The 17,297-nt window shown below is 40.7% G+C and overlaps 1 protein-coding gene across 9 annotated transcripts in view; it reads right to left on the reverse strand.

Moving 5' to 3' along the window:
• Nucleotides 1-17,297, reverse strand: part of CTBP1 (C-terminal binding protein 1) — a 434,814-nt gene that overhangs the window by 240,158 nt on the left and 177,359 nt on the right. For 2 of the 9 annotated variants that reach the window (XM_090035377.1, XM_090035374.1), the window contains exon 1: nt 8,823-8,841. The exons of the other annotated variants lie outside the window; for them this stretch is intronic. In XM_090035377.1, the coding sequence (XP_089891503.1) occupies nt 8,823-8,829 (7 nt within the window). In that variant the 5' untranslated portion in view covers nt 8,830-8,841. Of the gene's footprint in view, nt 1-8,822; nt 8,842-17,297 lie in introns of those variants that run through there. 9 annotated transcript variants of the gene reach the window in all.

The raw sequence follows: 17,297 nt of genomic DNA on the forward strand, positions 1-17,297 counted from the left end.
TCTTTGTCACAGGTTACCTCTATAATGCCAGAAATCGATGGAGCACAGCGATGTCAAATTTAGGGAGGTTTTAGAGCAGTCATAGGTGAAGGCTCCACATTGTTTCAGACATGCACAATTGTGACTTGCCGCTGGAGGGCCTGGCAAGCAGGAGACAGCAGCCAGGTAGGAGGATGGGAGGCAAGCTTGTAGCTCAGAAGAAGCTTCCCCGGGGCTCTCTGAAAGCGAGGCCGCAGCTCTGCGCTGAGAGCAGGGCTTAAACCCCAGAGGCTCAAGTGAGACCAGAGAGCTGCGGGTAAGCTGCTCGGTCTCTGGTCTCGCCAGGCCATGGCAGCTGTGCGCTAACAAGCACGGAGGTACCGTGAGTCAGCAAGACTAGACTAGATTAGACTAGACTAGACCACCCCAAGAAAGCAGCTTCCCCCAGATGCTCTGGTCTTGATGAAACAGGTGCTAGTGCAGAGCCACAGCTTAGCTGCCCCAGAACCCCAGAGCTTCCCTGGGGCTCTCGGGTCTCACTGATGTTGAGTGTGCCAGCAGCGAGATCTTGCGACCTGGGGAAGCAGGCTTTCCCAGCTCCATGGTTTCTGCAGTTAAGCCACTCAGGAGTCACTCTCAGTGGGAAGGAGTGGCGGGGGGGGAGCAGTAGAGTGAGAATGGGTAGAGTGGCTGGGAGCTGTGAACCTTGGGATGACGGAGGAATGAAAGTAAAGTGTTTTACTGCCCCAATCATTCAAACAATATCCTGGAAGGGCATGGGGAAAACATTTCCAAGATAAACTTCTTTTTGAGTGGCTTATCTTTAAAATGTTTAGAGGATACTAGATGAATGCTTCTGTTCTAAGTGCTTGCATGTCGGTTTTCAGATAACCCATGACAAAGCCCTGAGAGGCTGTTCATGAAAGCTTATGAATCTCCGATTCAGTTAAAGCTGCACCCAGTGGCATAACAAGCCAAGCTGGCACTGGGGCAAGCCTTGCAGGAGCAGAGGTCACATGAGAGTGAGGGGTGGGGGTGCGGGCAGAAGGCAGGGTGTGGAGTGGAGGCACAGGTCTCGAGACATGGGGGTGAGTAGGCATGGGTCCAAAAGCAGGGGACTTTGAAACAGTCCTGGCTGAACTGCTGCCGCTGTCCATGCTCTGCTGCCTGGCACTGTTGCTCTTACAGCAAAAGCAGCTGAGAACTGTTTTGAAGTTTCTGGCCTGGCAATGATGCTAGGATGTGGAATCTGCACGGATTAGGGTGATCCTGGCATGCCGCCTCGGTGCCCATCTTGCTTATGCCTAGTTCTGGGAGTACCTCTTCCCTGCCTTCTCTCTGACTTCAGACTAACAAGTCCAACTACCTCTCTCTACCTCTACTGTGTGTGGATTATGCTATACCCTTTAATGATATAATTCATACCATGTTTCTCAAATTATACAATATAAGCACACTTGGTTTGAGTTCTCAGATAATGCACATCAGTATAGGCTGTCCATGCATCACACCAAATCTCCACTATAACGCTGTATCATTTAATTAATCAGAGGTACCATTTAAAGAGCTATTTATTGTGCACCTTTCAGAAAAATGATTTCCACAAACAGTAAAGAATATCCCTACTACATGCTACATCCCCCACAATTTGCATGTTACAACAACATCCAAAGACTTCAGTCAGGCTCAGAGGCCTCATGCACCGTATAAACATGTATGAAAATATTGTCCCTGCCCCGCAAAAACTTACAATCAAAAAAGGAGAGGTGGCATATGAAGATTGGGAGTTGAGAGCTCTAATCATTATCAAGGCCCATCCTGGCCTATTTTACCTCTGATTCAAACAAATACCTTCATACCTTTTCCTGATGAGCCCCTCACACTTAAGAGAAGCTCCTCGAACATCCTCAAAGCCACTTGCTTGTTTTCCTTTAAATCCATCTGGAAAGCTTTACATTGTTTTAGTACTTACAAGAAACTTGACAGCACCTACACTCCTAGTGTGTAGAGACCAGTGCCCATCACAGTAACCAGTATTCTGCCATTGTTTCCCTGTGCTCCCCCCATCCATTTCTTTCCATCTGCTGTTTCTTGTCTGACATTGTAAGCTTGGAAACTCCAGTCTTCTTTGCTTTGTTTGTATAGCACCATGCATAATGGGAATCCTTGTCTGTGACAAGCCAAGCTGGCACTGGGGCAAGCCTTGCAGGAGCAGAGGTCACATCAGAGTGAGGGGTGGGGGCTTCTATGTGCTATCAAAATATAAACAAATAAAGAATTGATGATTATAATACTGAATAATGTAGATACTGGTATCAGAAGCGGACTGACCAAGTTCATCAATGACACCAAACTTTGGGGTAGAGCGTCCACACCGGAGGATAGGCTGGTGATCCAGGCCAGCCTCAACAGACTCAGAAAGTGGGTGGATGAAAACCTGATGGTGTTCAACATTGAAAAATGCAAGGTACTCCACCTTGGGGAAAAAAACCTGCAGCACGCTTATAGGCTTGGCAGTGCTACGCTTGCTAGCACCACGGCCAAAAGGGACTTGGGGGTCATGACTGACCACAATATAATATGAGCCACCAATGTGATGTTGCAGCTGGTAAAGCGAGCAAAACTCTGGCTTGCATCCATAGATGCTTCTCAAGCAAATCCCAGGATGTCATCTTCCCGATGTACTCGGCCTTGGTGAGGCCGCAGCTGGAGTACTGCATCCAATTCTGGGCTCCACAACTTGAAAAGGATGTGGAAAAGCTTGAGAGAGTCCAGAGGAGAGCTACACGCATGGACTGGGGGCAGGAGAACAGGCCCTATGGTGACAGGCTGTGAGCCATGGGACTCTTCAGCCTGGAAGAGCACAGGTTCAGGGGGGACCTGGTGAATGCCTATAAGTATATAAGGGGCGTGCATCAGCAGAGCGCCGAAAGGGACAACAAGGTCAAATAGTCACAAATTCCATTTCAGGCTGGATATAAGGAAAATCTTCTTAACCGTTTAATCCCCCAAGTCCTGGAATAGACTCCCTCCAGAGGTGGTGCAAGCACCTACTCTGGACTCTTTTAAGAACCATTTCAGTGTTTATCTTGCTAGGATCCTTTGACCCCAGCTGACTTCCTGCCCCTGGGGCAGGGGGTGGACTCGATGATCTTCCTAATGTCTATGAAATCTATGAAATAAGTGAAGCAAGTATGTGTGTGCATATTTACTGTTTTATATATTATAAATAAAGAAAATTATACTCAACCCTATGTACTTGAAAACCTAGTAGTCCTTAAGTAGTAGACTGAGCATTCATGCCATGCAAAGAAGGGGCACAAGAAGGTATAAGCCGTGTTGATAAATTCCATATCCTGGAACTATCTGGCTTGACCTCACTGGAATGCCTTTCCCTGAACACTTTAGGTGACACCCAGAAAGACTTCCTCCTCCAGGTTAGGTACAGATATTCAAAAAGCCCAAGACAGATTCAAACAAACTTTTGCAGGTTTCTCTAAGTGAACTAGGTTAGTTCAGTAGTGAACAGAACACAAGTTTGCCCTTTGATGGGAGGAGGGAGGGATACTCAGGCTGCCTGCACTGGCCAAGGCCAGCAGGTTGGGGGTGCTTTTGCACACCTCCAAGCACTACCAAGCAGCCAGGCCACCCCTGACTGCTTGCCAGGCACATGGACCCCCTCCCCTGCCAGTCCTCTATCAGCCACAGGCATCTGTCAGCTGCAGACACGCAATGGAGGGAGCTGCACATCCTGCTCCCTGGTTCTGAATTCATTCGCATGGGGTGTAGAGGTCCCTGGGTGGGATCCAGGGACCCCCATCCCCCCCACAAGTGGGCATGGACTAAGGGGGGACAAGTGGGCTAGAGGGGACAAGCTAGCACCCCTCCTCACCCTGTCATAGTCAGGTATGGAGCTGACTCTGCTCTATGAGAGCACAGGGGTGGGACCAGCTGGGTGCTCAGCCAGAGTAGCCGAGCATGGGCCATGTTCCAGCACAATTCCCTATGAGGAGGGATTAGCAGGAGCCCACAAAGGACCCTGGGATGCCAGAGGACAGCAAACTAACTAGATTCAATATCAATCTAGGACTTAGACCGGTTCTGCCCTGAACTTCTGTATGGTTATGGGTTTAGTTCAAATTCTGATTCCTTAGTGAGGATTATGTATAACATACATACCTAGCCCTAATTTCCATGCATCAGAACAAGGCCATTTGCTCCACTGGAGCTTCACAGTTGCAGCCATTCTGCACTCCTTAGTAAGTCATCAGCTATGAATGTAAGAGGTAGGGTACAGGCCAGAGGATATTCAGGAGAAGGAATTAAAGGGGAAAGGAGCAACAAAATGTTGGGAAAATTGTGAGGCCTGAGGGAGCAACTGAAATAGAAATGGTTTTCATATTGAAAAGTGCATGCATCTACTGCATAACATTTTTGACATTATGGGAAACTTATGCATAAAGATGAATAAAATACTCCCTGAACACTGGTTTTTAATTTCCTTGGCTCCCCAGTCTCCAAATGCTCTCCCCACCATCCACCCCACTATACCATTCCTGCCGTAATGTTCTTGATATAATGCTCCAGCTTTCCAAATGAAGCAGACAGAAACACAAGCCCTCAAAGACAGATGTTATGTAAATTCATTTTTCATAAGCATAGTAAATTGTGACAAAAGGACCATAAAGCTCCTTGTACTACTCAAATTATTTTTCCACTTAGAAAAAACCTAACATAAAAAAATTTAATATATTACATTTTATCCTAAATTGGTAACATCTGAGATAGAGGTTGGTGATAACATTAACACATGACTGTTAAATGAAACAGGAGAATCACAAATCTTTAAAAACTTTTAACCTCAATAGTCTGTGATTGTTCTATGCATTTATAAAAATCACAGAACGTAATTACTGGCCAGGCTGTTCTAAGTTAACATGGCAACTTCCGTATTTACACATATACTTCTAAAATTAACACTGCATATATAGATGAAACTTACCAGCAAAATTAACATAAAGAAATCACAAACATCAACTAGTATCATGTATAATAGAAAGCAGTTATCTAATAACCTTGCCAGCTACAAAAAATAAAAACAAACAACCCCCTACCCTAACTCCAATTATGTCCTAGATCCTGAAAACAGTTAAGCATATGGGTACCTTTGATTGTGTGAGTACCATCTCAATCAGATCACTTGTAAATTAAATTATGCATTTGCTTAGGCCTTGATCCTACAAGGAGCTCCATAAGAATTGAACCTCTGTGCCCATATGGAGATCATTGAATGATCTGAAGCCTAAATTATGATCCTAGTATTATAGTGGGAGACAATTACCGAGATTATACAATTGGCTGGAAATATTACTTCTAACCTATTTTTTTCTGTTCATGACTGATATTTTGGAAAAGTAAATATTAATTAGATCTTACTAGTGCCTAGTATACCTAAGGAAAAATATATAGTATCTTTTTTATTCATCTTATTTGGAAAGTAAAGGAAACTGCTGTTTCTTCCTCTGAACTCTTAGCATAGCAGCCATTCCTTTAGGTACATCAGATGTTCTCAATACTTTAACTGAATGCTTGGGTGAGAAGAGGAGTTCAAGACATCATTACTAATGTCAAATTCGAAATCTAGACAACAACAACGTATTGCTGTGTGTGCGAGTGTGTGAGAGAGCAAATATATAACTTTATGCCAAACTATCATGGCCTTACAGGTACCCATGTCCTGGGCAACAGCCCAGAAGGAGAAGCAAGCTTTGCAGAGTTGATATTTCCTCTCTCACACAGGTGAGCAGGAACAGCTACAGTTTTGCTCCCTTCCTCCCACAATGCACGCGTCAGCATATACTGCTCCAAGTACTGAAGCAGGGCTCCAGGGGCAGAGAAGCAACCTGCTGCTTCTTCCTGGCAAAGCAGCTACTAGCCCTTTATTCACTCATTTTCCACTTGCACTAGAAATCTCCCAAACATATCATTGCTTACAGTGTTCTTTTTGATAGTCTTTGAAGAAATTCTGAAAGGACTGTTTTATGCAAGTACATAGACAAAAAGAATGCTAATGTATATTAAATACAGCCTATGTGCTAAATGTTATGGGGTTTTACCCTTTAACTAATGAAATAACTCTGTTTTCTTTGAACGCGAATGTCATCTGCTTTAACACTAAATAGAAGAAACCTGAGAGGTATTAAATAAAACATTTAATTCATAATAAATGAATGGAACAGGTGCAGCTCCTGTCATTTATTACTGTTACTTTATAAAAGGCACATCATTTTGATATTACAGGAAGGTACACTTCCACTGGACAGTTTGGTTCCCTGTTACCAGTGCACAGCTGAGACTGCATAAGAGGTTAGGATCAGTTAATCTGCAGCAGTGCAGAGTCTCTGGCTTACTTCCCACACCATGCTTATTGCAGGGGGAAGAAGTGCAGAGTCTGCTCCCACTCTGAGACGGGAATAAAAACTATAGGCCATGTCCAGACAAGCACGGCAGACCTGTCTGTGGCACTACACACTGCACGTTCAGGTATTCCCTTGCAGTGTGGGGGGCAGGGGCTTGACCCCGGGAGATCCCAGGGTAAAAAAAAAAATCCATGTGGAAAAAAGTGGGGCAGCACAGGTGGTAGCAGTGAGCACTGCCCAAAACTGGAGCCTGGCTGGCCAGAGCCACACTCCAGCTGCTCGCCAGGCTCCCAGATGCAGATGCGGCACAGCTGCAGCTTCCCCAGCTCCCAGGCAAGATGCTGGGGCCTGCAGGGCTCACCCATCCCTACCCCGCCTGGGGTAACCCGCCATGCGCCAGTGCACAGGCACTCCCCAGGGACAAGTAGTAGTGGCACAAGGTGCGCCACTGCTACTTGTCCCTGGGGAACAAAATGTCTACACTCGCAGCCATAGAGTGCCTCCACTGCTGCACCACATTGGCCCAAGCTATGAACCAAAGCAAAGGGTTAGGTGCAGGAAAAATGTCAGGCCTAGATCCACAAAGGTATTTAGACACAATTTTGAGTAATTAAGTAAAAATTAATGGACAGCTTATTAACAAGAATGTTGAGGATCTGGCCCTAAATTGCTAGGGGTAAATACCGGCTCTAAAGTATCAATGGCAAAGCTCCAAGTGATTTCAACAAAGCCACATATTTACCTCCGTTTCCTAACTTGGGCACATTAAAACCCCAGTAAGTCATGTTTTCAGTGGCTTGGAAAAGACTATCAGGCTTAGGCCCTTAATGTGGATAAGTTATATTTGGCACGTGTCATAGAAATCAATTTGTGAATGCAATGCAACTTCAACCATTTCTTGTGTCTGGGAATATCACTGAAATGGTATGAGTGCTGATTGAATAACAAAGGATTGAGATTACATTTGCTCTAACAGAATACCCAAGTTTGAGGATACTAAATGAGTTTAAATATATGCTTTCACAGTCACCTATACTGCAAAACAAAATTAAAATGCCAGACAAAGTATGATGCTACAAAATATTTAAAATATTTCATTCCTTAAAAAATACCCATTTCAGAACTAACCTTCCTATAAGATGACAGGTCAAAAAGCATAAAGCTCATTGAAAGAACATATTTATTCATATGACATGCATGTATAATAAACACTATTAACATCATCTCGCCAGTTTACCATCCAACTCTCCAGAAAAAAATGACAAAACCAGAAATAAGGTACAAAACATAGGTGCCATATATAGCATTTGTCCTCATACTATAAAATGGACTTGCAACAAGTCAGAACAACAACAAGAAATCAAGCAAACTTTTAAAATTTCTATTCTGTTTTATTTTTATTTTTGGAGTTTGTTTCAAGTTTAAATAAAGGTAAGATGCATTCAGATAACAACAAACAAGTTAATTTCTAACAAACTGTAAATTGTTATCAGATTCTATAGAAAAAGTACACAATGTGAAACTGCAAAACCCATTTTCAACATAGCAGTTAAAGGAATTTGGTTTTCCAGCAAAGTGTCTATGTGTGGTCAAATTACAGTTTAAATTACTCTCCGCTTTAAAATATACACAGCACTAATGAATTCAGCCTTCATAAAGTTATTTTTGGTCAATTTTCTACCCCTGAAGGTGTGTGGTACTAACACTAAATAAGACGATACAATAATATCCAAATTGGGCATACAATATCTCCTCAGGACACTAGTGCAAATTGGAACCAAAGACACTATAAATAGTTGGTTTTTTTCCAAATAAAAATCACAATGGGTCCCCCCCATAAAAAGAGTTTAATTAAACCCTGTTGTTAGCCTTTCACATTTTAGTAATATATGCTCTGAACAAGGAGGAAGAAATCAGCTCCTGTTATCGTTCTGCATGGGGCTGTCCCAGTCCTGCCCTAGAGGCAAGCTCCCTGCACAAACTTCTGCTGAACAATAGCCTTTGTATATCCTCATACGGACATTTACATAAAGGGTTTCTATTCATACAACAAAGAATCCCTTTAAAAAAATCGATGCATTTCCAAACGCATGAAAAATATTTATGACCTCTGATTCACAACAATGGATCAAATCAGGATATGTCCTTTTATGCAGACAAACCTGTGCCTCAGAGTTCAGAAAAGCAGAAAATAACAGCTCAATCCTGGCACAGCTTGTGCTTATTAAATATACAAGCCACCCCCTTTTCATCCTCTTATAACACACTCGCAGCAGAACTGCCCAGCGTGGGATCAGAGGCACCCCACCCAAAGCTTTTCACATCATAAAAATGAATTCAGCCTCATTATGACAATCACAGGAGACCATTTACTGCTGATCATGTATCTGAAAGAATGAAAAGAGAAGATAAAATGATACAAACCTTGCATCCCCACCTTCAGTTTTTCTACCAGAATATGCTAGTGCTTGTGAAAATATGAAGCAAAGCGGCTCAAGACCAATCAGTGTATACAGGCATTCCAACTTAGCCAATCACAAGCACCTAACATTGGATGCTATCCAACCATATCATAGCTCATTACTCAGTCAGAAAGCAAAAGGCTGGGGGAGGGGAAATAAAAAGCCCCTCTCAGAGATGGCTAATACACTATAAACTAGACAAGATTGAAAAATAAAAGCCTGCCTTAATATTCTCTACCGAGATTCTTTTTGGTACGAGATTCAGCATGCAATCTTTCACGTCCTACATGATATGTATATTACCAGTACATATAAATATTATACCCACACACGCACGCGCGCGCGCACACACACACACACACACACATCCACACACACACATTTATATAAAAACTTTGGGAGGCCCTGCTGCAGTTGCATTATATATATATATAGAGAAAAGAACTCTCTGTACTGAAAATGAACACTGATTCCCATGTAGTGTCAGAGTCAGCAAATATTTAGGGAAGCGCATAAAGGTCAGTTTATGGAGAAAATTAAAACTTAAATCCAAATAAAATTCAGGATCAGAAGAAAGAACATAGGGGCTGCTTACCACATTTAAAAAAAAAAAAATATATATATATATGTATATATATCAATGTGTGGAAAACAGGTACAGATTCTAACAGATTATGCAATACATCCAACTTGGCCTTTTTTTAAAGAAAGGCATTATAGTGACAGAATGCAGTTTAGTTACCTACTACGTGGAAATTTCTAAATAATATGAAACATCTTCTTAACCAATAAGCTAAATACTAGCAACATAAGAAAAAATACCTGCATTACCAATTTTTTTTCTGGTTTTTACAAATCAGACACTACACATTCAATATTAGATCCCTTCTCCGTAAAACGTCATCCACTAATAGCTCATTCTAAAAATGAATTATTCAATACACACAGCTCCTGAATGATCAATTTTAAAACCAGAAAGCTACCAATCAGAGGAAAATTAATACAAAAGTTCATCATTTTCTTTGTGTTTCATAGTCTAATGACCACAATCTCTCACAGGTTTGGAATGAACAAAAGAATGAAAAAAACTCGAGTTTTTCTCCTTTATGATACATCCCTTCCACCTCCTTCCAGAAAAAAGTAAGTGGCAGTGGGGGGTGGGGGAGAAGACCAGAATCAAAATTACATTTGTCAAGAACTCCTACTTGAACAGGTCATATTACTCATGTGTTTACAGTGTTCTCCTAATGCAGGGTAATACATGATGAAGGTGGTATCAACAGAAAGTCTTGATGACAATTTACAGTAGAAAGCTTTTCTTTTGCAGATCAAGAAAGATATATTTCTAAGGTGCCCCAAGAGCCAAGAACTCTGTGGTGCTAGTAACTGCTGACAGGCAACCAATAACTGTGACAAATTATACATTCATGGCGTCTGCAACAATCGATAAACTGACTCACCAAATTAATAAAATATAGATCACAAAGCATACATTTTTATTAAAGAATAATTTCATGATAACCCAGTAATGTGGATGCTTCCAAGCATAAGATTAAATTACATGCTGAGCAAATCTGGCATTTTGTGATAAACTGCAAAAATAGTCTTTGCAATAGCAACTGAGGAAGAACATTGCTGACATAGTCTATAAGTGTGTTTTATAAAGCACAAACCAAAATAACAACAACAACAAAAATCACTGAAATGGTGGTTACAAAATCCACTACCGTATCCAGTATAATAATTACTTTTAGAGTACCCTTGTTCTATAATGTACTTTTTCTAGCGCTGTGTTGATTTTCATGTTTAAAATAATTTTTTAAATTATCATCTACATAAGGGATTATTATACAGCAAATTAATTTCCAAAAGCAAATCAGACTTTTTACCAGAAATCATTACTGGGACAGATGTTTTTTCTATTCAATTTATAACGGGAATCGTTATTTAAAAACATTAAGTCAGTACCAGCCTACTACCCAATAGCAGTATATTGTCTCATAAAACTCTTGACTGGTACCAACCAAGAGCTCTGGATCCAGCAAGGTAATATAACATTTGCCTAAATTTAAAGTATACAGTAGTAGTTCCATTAAAAATCAATGGAACTACTCACTTAAGAGCCATGTTGAATCAGATTATACAATAGAGTACCTCTATAGCCAAGGACATCTCTACCTACCCTAAGGTAAATAATTTTTTTAAGCAATTGTTTCCCAAGAACTAGGGCTTTAATTACAACAAAGCAGGCTTTTTTACTGATACACACACACACACACACACACACTTTCATCTATCCCTCAGTCTCCTGATTTCGAATCTGCTCTTTTGACATTTGTCATAATCCAAACGTAAAATTCTAATAACTAATTTACCTGTCCCTAAAATTAAAATTTTAAACAATTAAAACATCCAAACTCCATTTATTGATATTTGCACATGATTACTAACTTTACTGAGACTTTCCTACTGCTTGGCTCTTGTTGGACCAGCTGCACCTTTCAACAGTGTTTGATACATTCATGTTATTGAAATTTTGTCATCTCTTACAAATATTTTATAGTAAAACACTGATCATATTCTGGCCTGCAGTCCTATATTTCACAATGGCTCAAAATTGTGTTCATGCAATTGGTATTGGGTATCCTACTTGAGAAGATTTGGGGTTTCTATGACCTGGGATTTCATAGCTAGCCAAAGGATACCAGGGCCTCTCTAGTTCTTCCCTTTCATCACTATATAGTGCAGTCTTTATTCTGCAAGGCTACCATGCAACAATAAACAGAGCCCTGGTTAAATGAAAATAGCAGTTGTTGATACTACACCCATTTGAAACTGAATTCCACTCCAAGAAATGACATTTAATAATGCTTTAAATCTAAAAGCACGAACATTTTTGGAGTTATAATACCATCAGATCTTTCTATTGATATTCATTTCCTTGAGGCAAGACCCAGATTTTAATGTAAGAGTTCTGAAACATTGTTAACAAGATTTGAATAAGTTAACACAAGCATTATTTCCTCCTGGATCAATTAGAAGTTTCAGCTGATCCCAAATACGGCAACTTAAATCCTTTGAAGTGTCTTTCCATTCTGACATATTACTCCCCTTAAACGCATTGTATTAGTCTGAACTAAAGTACAGTACTGATTTCACAGCTTCTTTCTGAAGACCACTTCTTGCATTCAAATAATACAGGGGTTGTCTACCAGGGGTACCCGTATCCCTAGGGGAAATTTTGAAAGGTCCCAAGAGGTATGCAGGGGTGGGCGGGATGGAGCATCACCACCCCACATCACTGCCTCACAGGAGCAGGGCCAGGGTGGGGCGAGAACAGGGTCACCATGCCCCCGCTCAGTGCCCAGCTTCTCAGCGCCCCCAGGGGTACTCTTATGGGGGTACACTTATTGAAAAAGGTTGAAAACCCCTGAGATAATATATACAAATATTTTCATACAACACCACTTTTTGGGGACGGGGAATGGAGCAAAGATGACAACGTTAGCATCACATCCCACACTGATATGGCAGTAGCTGTTTTGTTACCATAAATCCCCAGAGATCATTCAAATCAGAAGTTATTAAAATGTTTAAAATGCTTACAATAATTACTGAAATCTTTTTTGAGTTATACTTTTCCCAAACAGACTCCAGTACTGCAAATATATAGATATGTGTTTATGTTACTCATACCAATAGCACTATTAAAGCAAGGAGTAGGTCCTTAGAACAGATTTAGGGCTAGAGCCAAATGCACTGACTGTATCTTTCTTCATTGGCATGAAATTACTTTCAGTCCAAGTGATGGAGAAACCACTGTATCTTTAGATAAACCATCACAGTGGTTAAAATGCTCACATTACAATCTGTTCTTTATTTTCAATCTTCATTTGTCTAATTCAAGATTCAAGCTCAGTAGATCTTGTAATGTCTTTGCCTGGTATATTGAAGAGCCCTTTAATGATAAGAAATCTTTCTCTGTAGATACTTAAAAACTGTGAGCAAGTCACCTCAGATTTTTCTTGGTTATTAGTCAGTCAACATAAGGCAAGTTTTCTAGAGGCTGAATCATTATTGTAGTATTTTTCTGAAAAGTTTTACATTTAAAAAACATTTTAAAATTATGGATGGAAGGAGGAAGAAAGGATGCAATTTTGGCCCTACTTCAACTAATGAATATTTTGCCTTTGAATTCAATACTTTCTAGGTTCCCATAATGGTTCCCCTGATGCTGCACCAAAAAGCTAATACTACTGTACCTTAAACGTACCTGTGATTTTCATTTCCAGTGGATGAAAGGGGGGGGGGTGCACACGCACGTGGACTTATACAATTACTTTTAGAGACCTGTCAGTTAGCTAGTGTTTAAATCTTTAAAACTGTTCTACATTGATTTTGTATCATGTATTCTTTTTTTATTATTATTAGAATGGTTTGTGGTATGAGGACAAATGCATTACAGAAGTCTAAATAATTTATTAATTTTATCTACTAAAATGTAATCTCATCTGAAATATTATCAAGTTTGTCTGGAAAGATGCATCTTCCCTAAAATTATGGTATCTGGAATTAATGATGCTACTGCCCTTCAATTCTTTATTCTTTGCATCCCATATATTTTCCTGATGGCCTTTCTTGAGTTTGCCCAGGACTGATGTCAGGCTAGCTAGATTATCATAACCTGGACCATCTTGTTTGCCCTACTTAAAAACTGAAACAAAGGCTTTTCCCCCCAGTTCCTTGGTACTCTTGCAGTATTCAAAAATTGTTAAAATAAACATCAATAACTCAGAACTCCCCTGACATTTCTATTAAAAACTGTCAGGTGCAAATTATCTAGTCCTCCAGATTAAAAAATGTTTAATTTATTGGGCATAGATTTATTAATATTCGTCTCCACTGTGCTATTGCTCCTTTGTTCACACAGTCGACCAAGCAGCCAATTATGTTTAATTTGGAAGCACTCCAAAACTCCTAGTAATAAGCGGATCAAGTACAACAGAACTGTGTGGCCTCTGAGAGGTGTTACATTTATGGTGCATTTCATGTGTCAACTGCACCACAAATGGCAACATACCACATATTCAGCAAATCTGTGGTGGTATAAAATGGCAAACCAGCCACAGAGATGTTCCACACACAATGCAGAACGTCTTTGTGAGTTGCTTGTATGGCACCTTAAATCGAAGGTGGCCAGATTGTCAACATTAAGAGAGGGGCAGCCCTGGCATAGCTGGTTGTCAGCATGGAGACCAGGGCACCATAAGGTATCCAACCAGGATTTTCTGGGGGTCTGCAGGGGGCCAGGCAGTGGAAATGACTGGCTCCCTCCTCACAACAAGTTCAAAGCACTTGCTAGCAGCTCTACTTGTAGTGCTGACACTGCACAACTCTACATGTGCTAGGCAGGAGTCCATCATCTCCCCCTGCACAGTAAGTTCAAATCCAGAGGGGTGCATGGCTTTTAATTAGCTGCTACAGGTAATGATCTCAGGTTCCACTTGCACTGAGAAGTAGACGGGGTGCAACTGGTATCTGATCCCTGTTCAGATCTGTGTGGCATGGAAAGACTCATGATTGCTTGGATTGATGACAATCGCACCACTAAATTAATTTCTGCTAGAGGCCTGTAAGTCTGAGTTGTTCTCCCTTAGCAACATTGTTCACTGGACACAAAATGTAAAAAAACCACAACTCCTATATTATGAGCCTCAAATAGACCTACCACTGGATATTACTGCTCTTCCTCATACTCTTTGCTCTTCAGGATAACGTCAATGACCAGAAATCTACAAGTTATGTCTTGTAATTCACAATTTGCTTCTGATCCGACCCTGGTCAGATTCCTGAATCTGTAGAGTCCTGTTGATTTTAGTGGGCCTGTGAACAGATGCAGGGGTCCGTGACACTGAATATTTTCCAGGGATTAATGTTCTACATTATCTATCTAGACATATGAGTTTCATTATGGGACCTAAACAATATTTGTATTCATAGTTTGAACAGCATATTTATATTGTTCCATAAATAACAAAATAACTCAGATACTTTATGCACAAAATTCAGAGTAATGCAGTCCACTTCTTCCTGGTATTATTAGTACCATGACACTGGAAGCTACAATCAAGGATTAGGCTCCCCACTGTGCCAGTTTCTACACCCATACTCTTAGGAAAAAGACTGCCCCTCTTTATAAAGTCGCACAAAAAACCCAATCTCTTATAATGTCACAAGACAAGAAACCTCACAAATAAATAGGGTAAGAGCACAAGGTAACAGTAAGACAATTATGATTAATATAGAAAGCAAGAAAGAAGATCTCATGATCCCTGCTTTACAGTCCTTTGGGAATAAAAACAATCTTAAAAGAGAAAAACATACTAATGTCTTTTCACAGATTTTAAATGGCAGCAGAATTCATCTTGACAATAAATAGTCTGAAGAGCTTCTGATCTCAGGGCATGACTGCAAACATTGCTTTTAAAGTCAACAACGGATTTGTGTGGAGGCAGAATAAAGATCCATCTTTATTCAAAGCACATGTTTCAGACAGACTATATACCCATCTACATCATTATGCAATAATGCAAGCACAGATTACTTTGCATCTTATGTCATCCTTAACGTAAGAGTTACTGTCCTTTTTTGGTTTAGGGCAGATTCATGATGTTAGTTTAAGGCCACTGTTAATATACACATATTTACATTGAAATTAAACAGAATTGACATTATTTTTATGTTGAGCTTTTGCTACGTAAAATAAAGAGGAATGGAGTACACACGTGTCCATACACTAAGTATATTTCTACTTATGTCTAATCTAATGCCTTTGCTGATGAGATTTCATAGTCATTAGGGCTGGAAGGGACCTCAAGAGATTATCAAGTCCAGCCCCCTGCACCAGGGGCAGGAAGTCAGCTGGGGTCAAAGGATCCCAGCAGGATAAGCATCCAAACGTTCTTTGAATGAGTTCAGAATGGGTGCCTGCACCACTTCTGGAGGGAGTCTATTCCAGGCCTTTGGGGCTAGGACAGGAAAGGGGCTCCTTATGGGGCTAGGACAGGAAAGGGGGCCTAAAAGGGTCATGGAGGAGTTTATGACCATTGGTTCTTGTTATCCCTCAGGGTGCTCTGGTGAACAGATGTTCCCCCAGTTCCTCATACACAGCCTTTACATACTTATAGGCAGCCACCAGGTCACCCTAGATTCTCTAGATAGTCTTCATTTCCTGTTTTCCCACAGCACCCACCCAAAACCAAGATGACCCCAAATCCAAGCCAAACCTCCAGTAACTAGATTCCATACCTGGAAAACAAATTTATAAATTTTCCATATATGAAACCCAACCATTGAGGGGCCATCCCAAATTAAGCCCTCTACATTCACCAGCAATCACTTTACTTTTCCAACTTTAAAGTGCAGGAAGTTATACAAAGTTCAGAAATACTAATACAGACAAGTTTTGCTGTAGTGCCAAAAGTCATTGTCTGTTTTCTTGGAATTGTACCTTCTTGCCCTCTACAAATAGGTGGCTTCAAAGTGAAACCACCAACTGAAGAATGTTTAGCTTACTAGGTGGTAAGCTTGCACCATGCCTGCCAATTTAGTGCCTCCAAAACTGTTTAGAACTAACTACTTGGCCCTCCTATAATATATCATTTCTGAATTAGAGTGTGGCATTTTATATGACAGACCTAAACAAAGGCCCAGAAGCCTGTGGCCATCTTTACCCAGAAAACCCATATTTTTGGCAATAGGTATACATCTATATTGAACTACTCAAACCTTTGGGGTATGCTGTTCACTCAGTGTGCTGTAATTGCTCTTAGAACTGCTGTTCTTAGATCCCAATCCTCAAGGGCTCTCATGAACTCCTTTAAAAGAGATCTTGTTTGATCTTTATAGGAAGACAGGTACAGGCAGAAAACTCTGACTGAAGCCTTAGCATTGACAGTGTTTCTAAAAATGATTTTGCCAGTTTACTTTTCTAGCAGAATTGTTTTCACACATTTTGAAGAATATACAGTGGAAAGCCAGTTGTGCTGTGTGCAGTAGTAAGCCTTTTGTGCATTGTTAGTGAAGTCCTGAACACTAAACCACGGTCTGTGCTTTGCAGTACAGGGATTATTCAGTTCTCAAAAAGCTGCCATCAGCAGAAACAAGTGTTGTCAGTTTTCTGGAATGCATAAGGAATTTATTCATTCAGGCCTTCTTAAAAGTACTGTGCACCACGAGAGAGATTTCTTGTAAACAAGAGGAAGTAATCAAAGAGAAATTAAAATGCAAGCTAAGATACCCATGAAAACTGGTGAGCTTTTGCAGTACCGTCAAAATGTGGCCATAATACAGAAAAGCCCAGATCCACAGAGGTATTTAGGCATCTGTCTCCTGTATAGGAAATCAGTGGGTCATGGACTAAGGCACTGGGAGTCAG

This window comes from Crocodylus siamensis, chromosome 2 (assembly GCF_052110815.1).
Source record: "Crocodylus siamensis isolate JL-2025a chromosome 2, ASM5211081v1, whole genome shotgun sequence".
NCBI classification, from domain to species: Eukaryota; Metazoa; Chordata; order Crocodylia; family Crocodylidae; genus Crocodylus; species Crocodylus siamensis.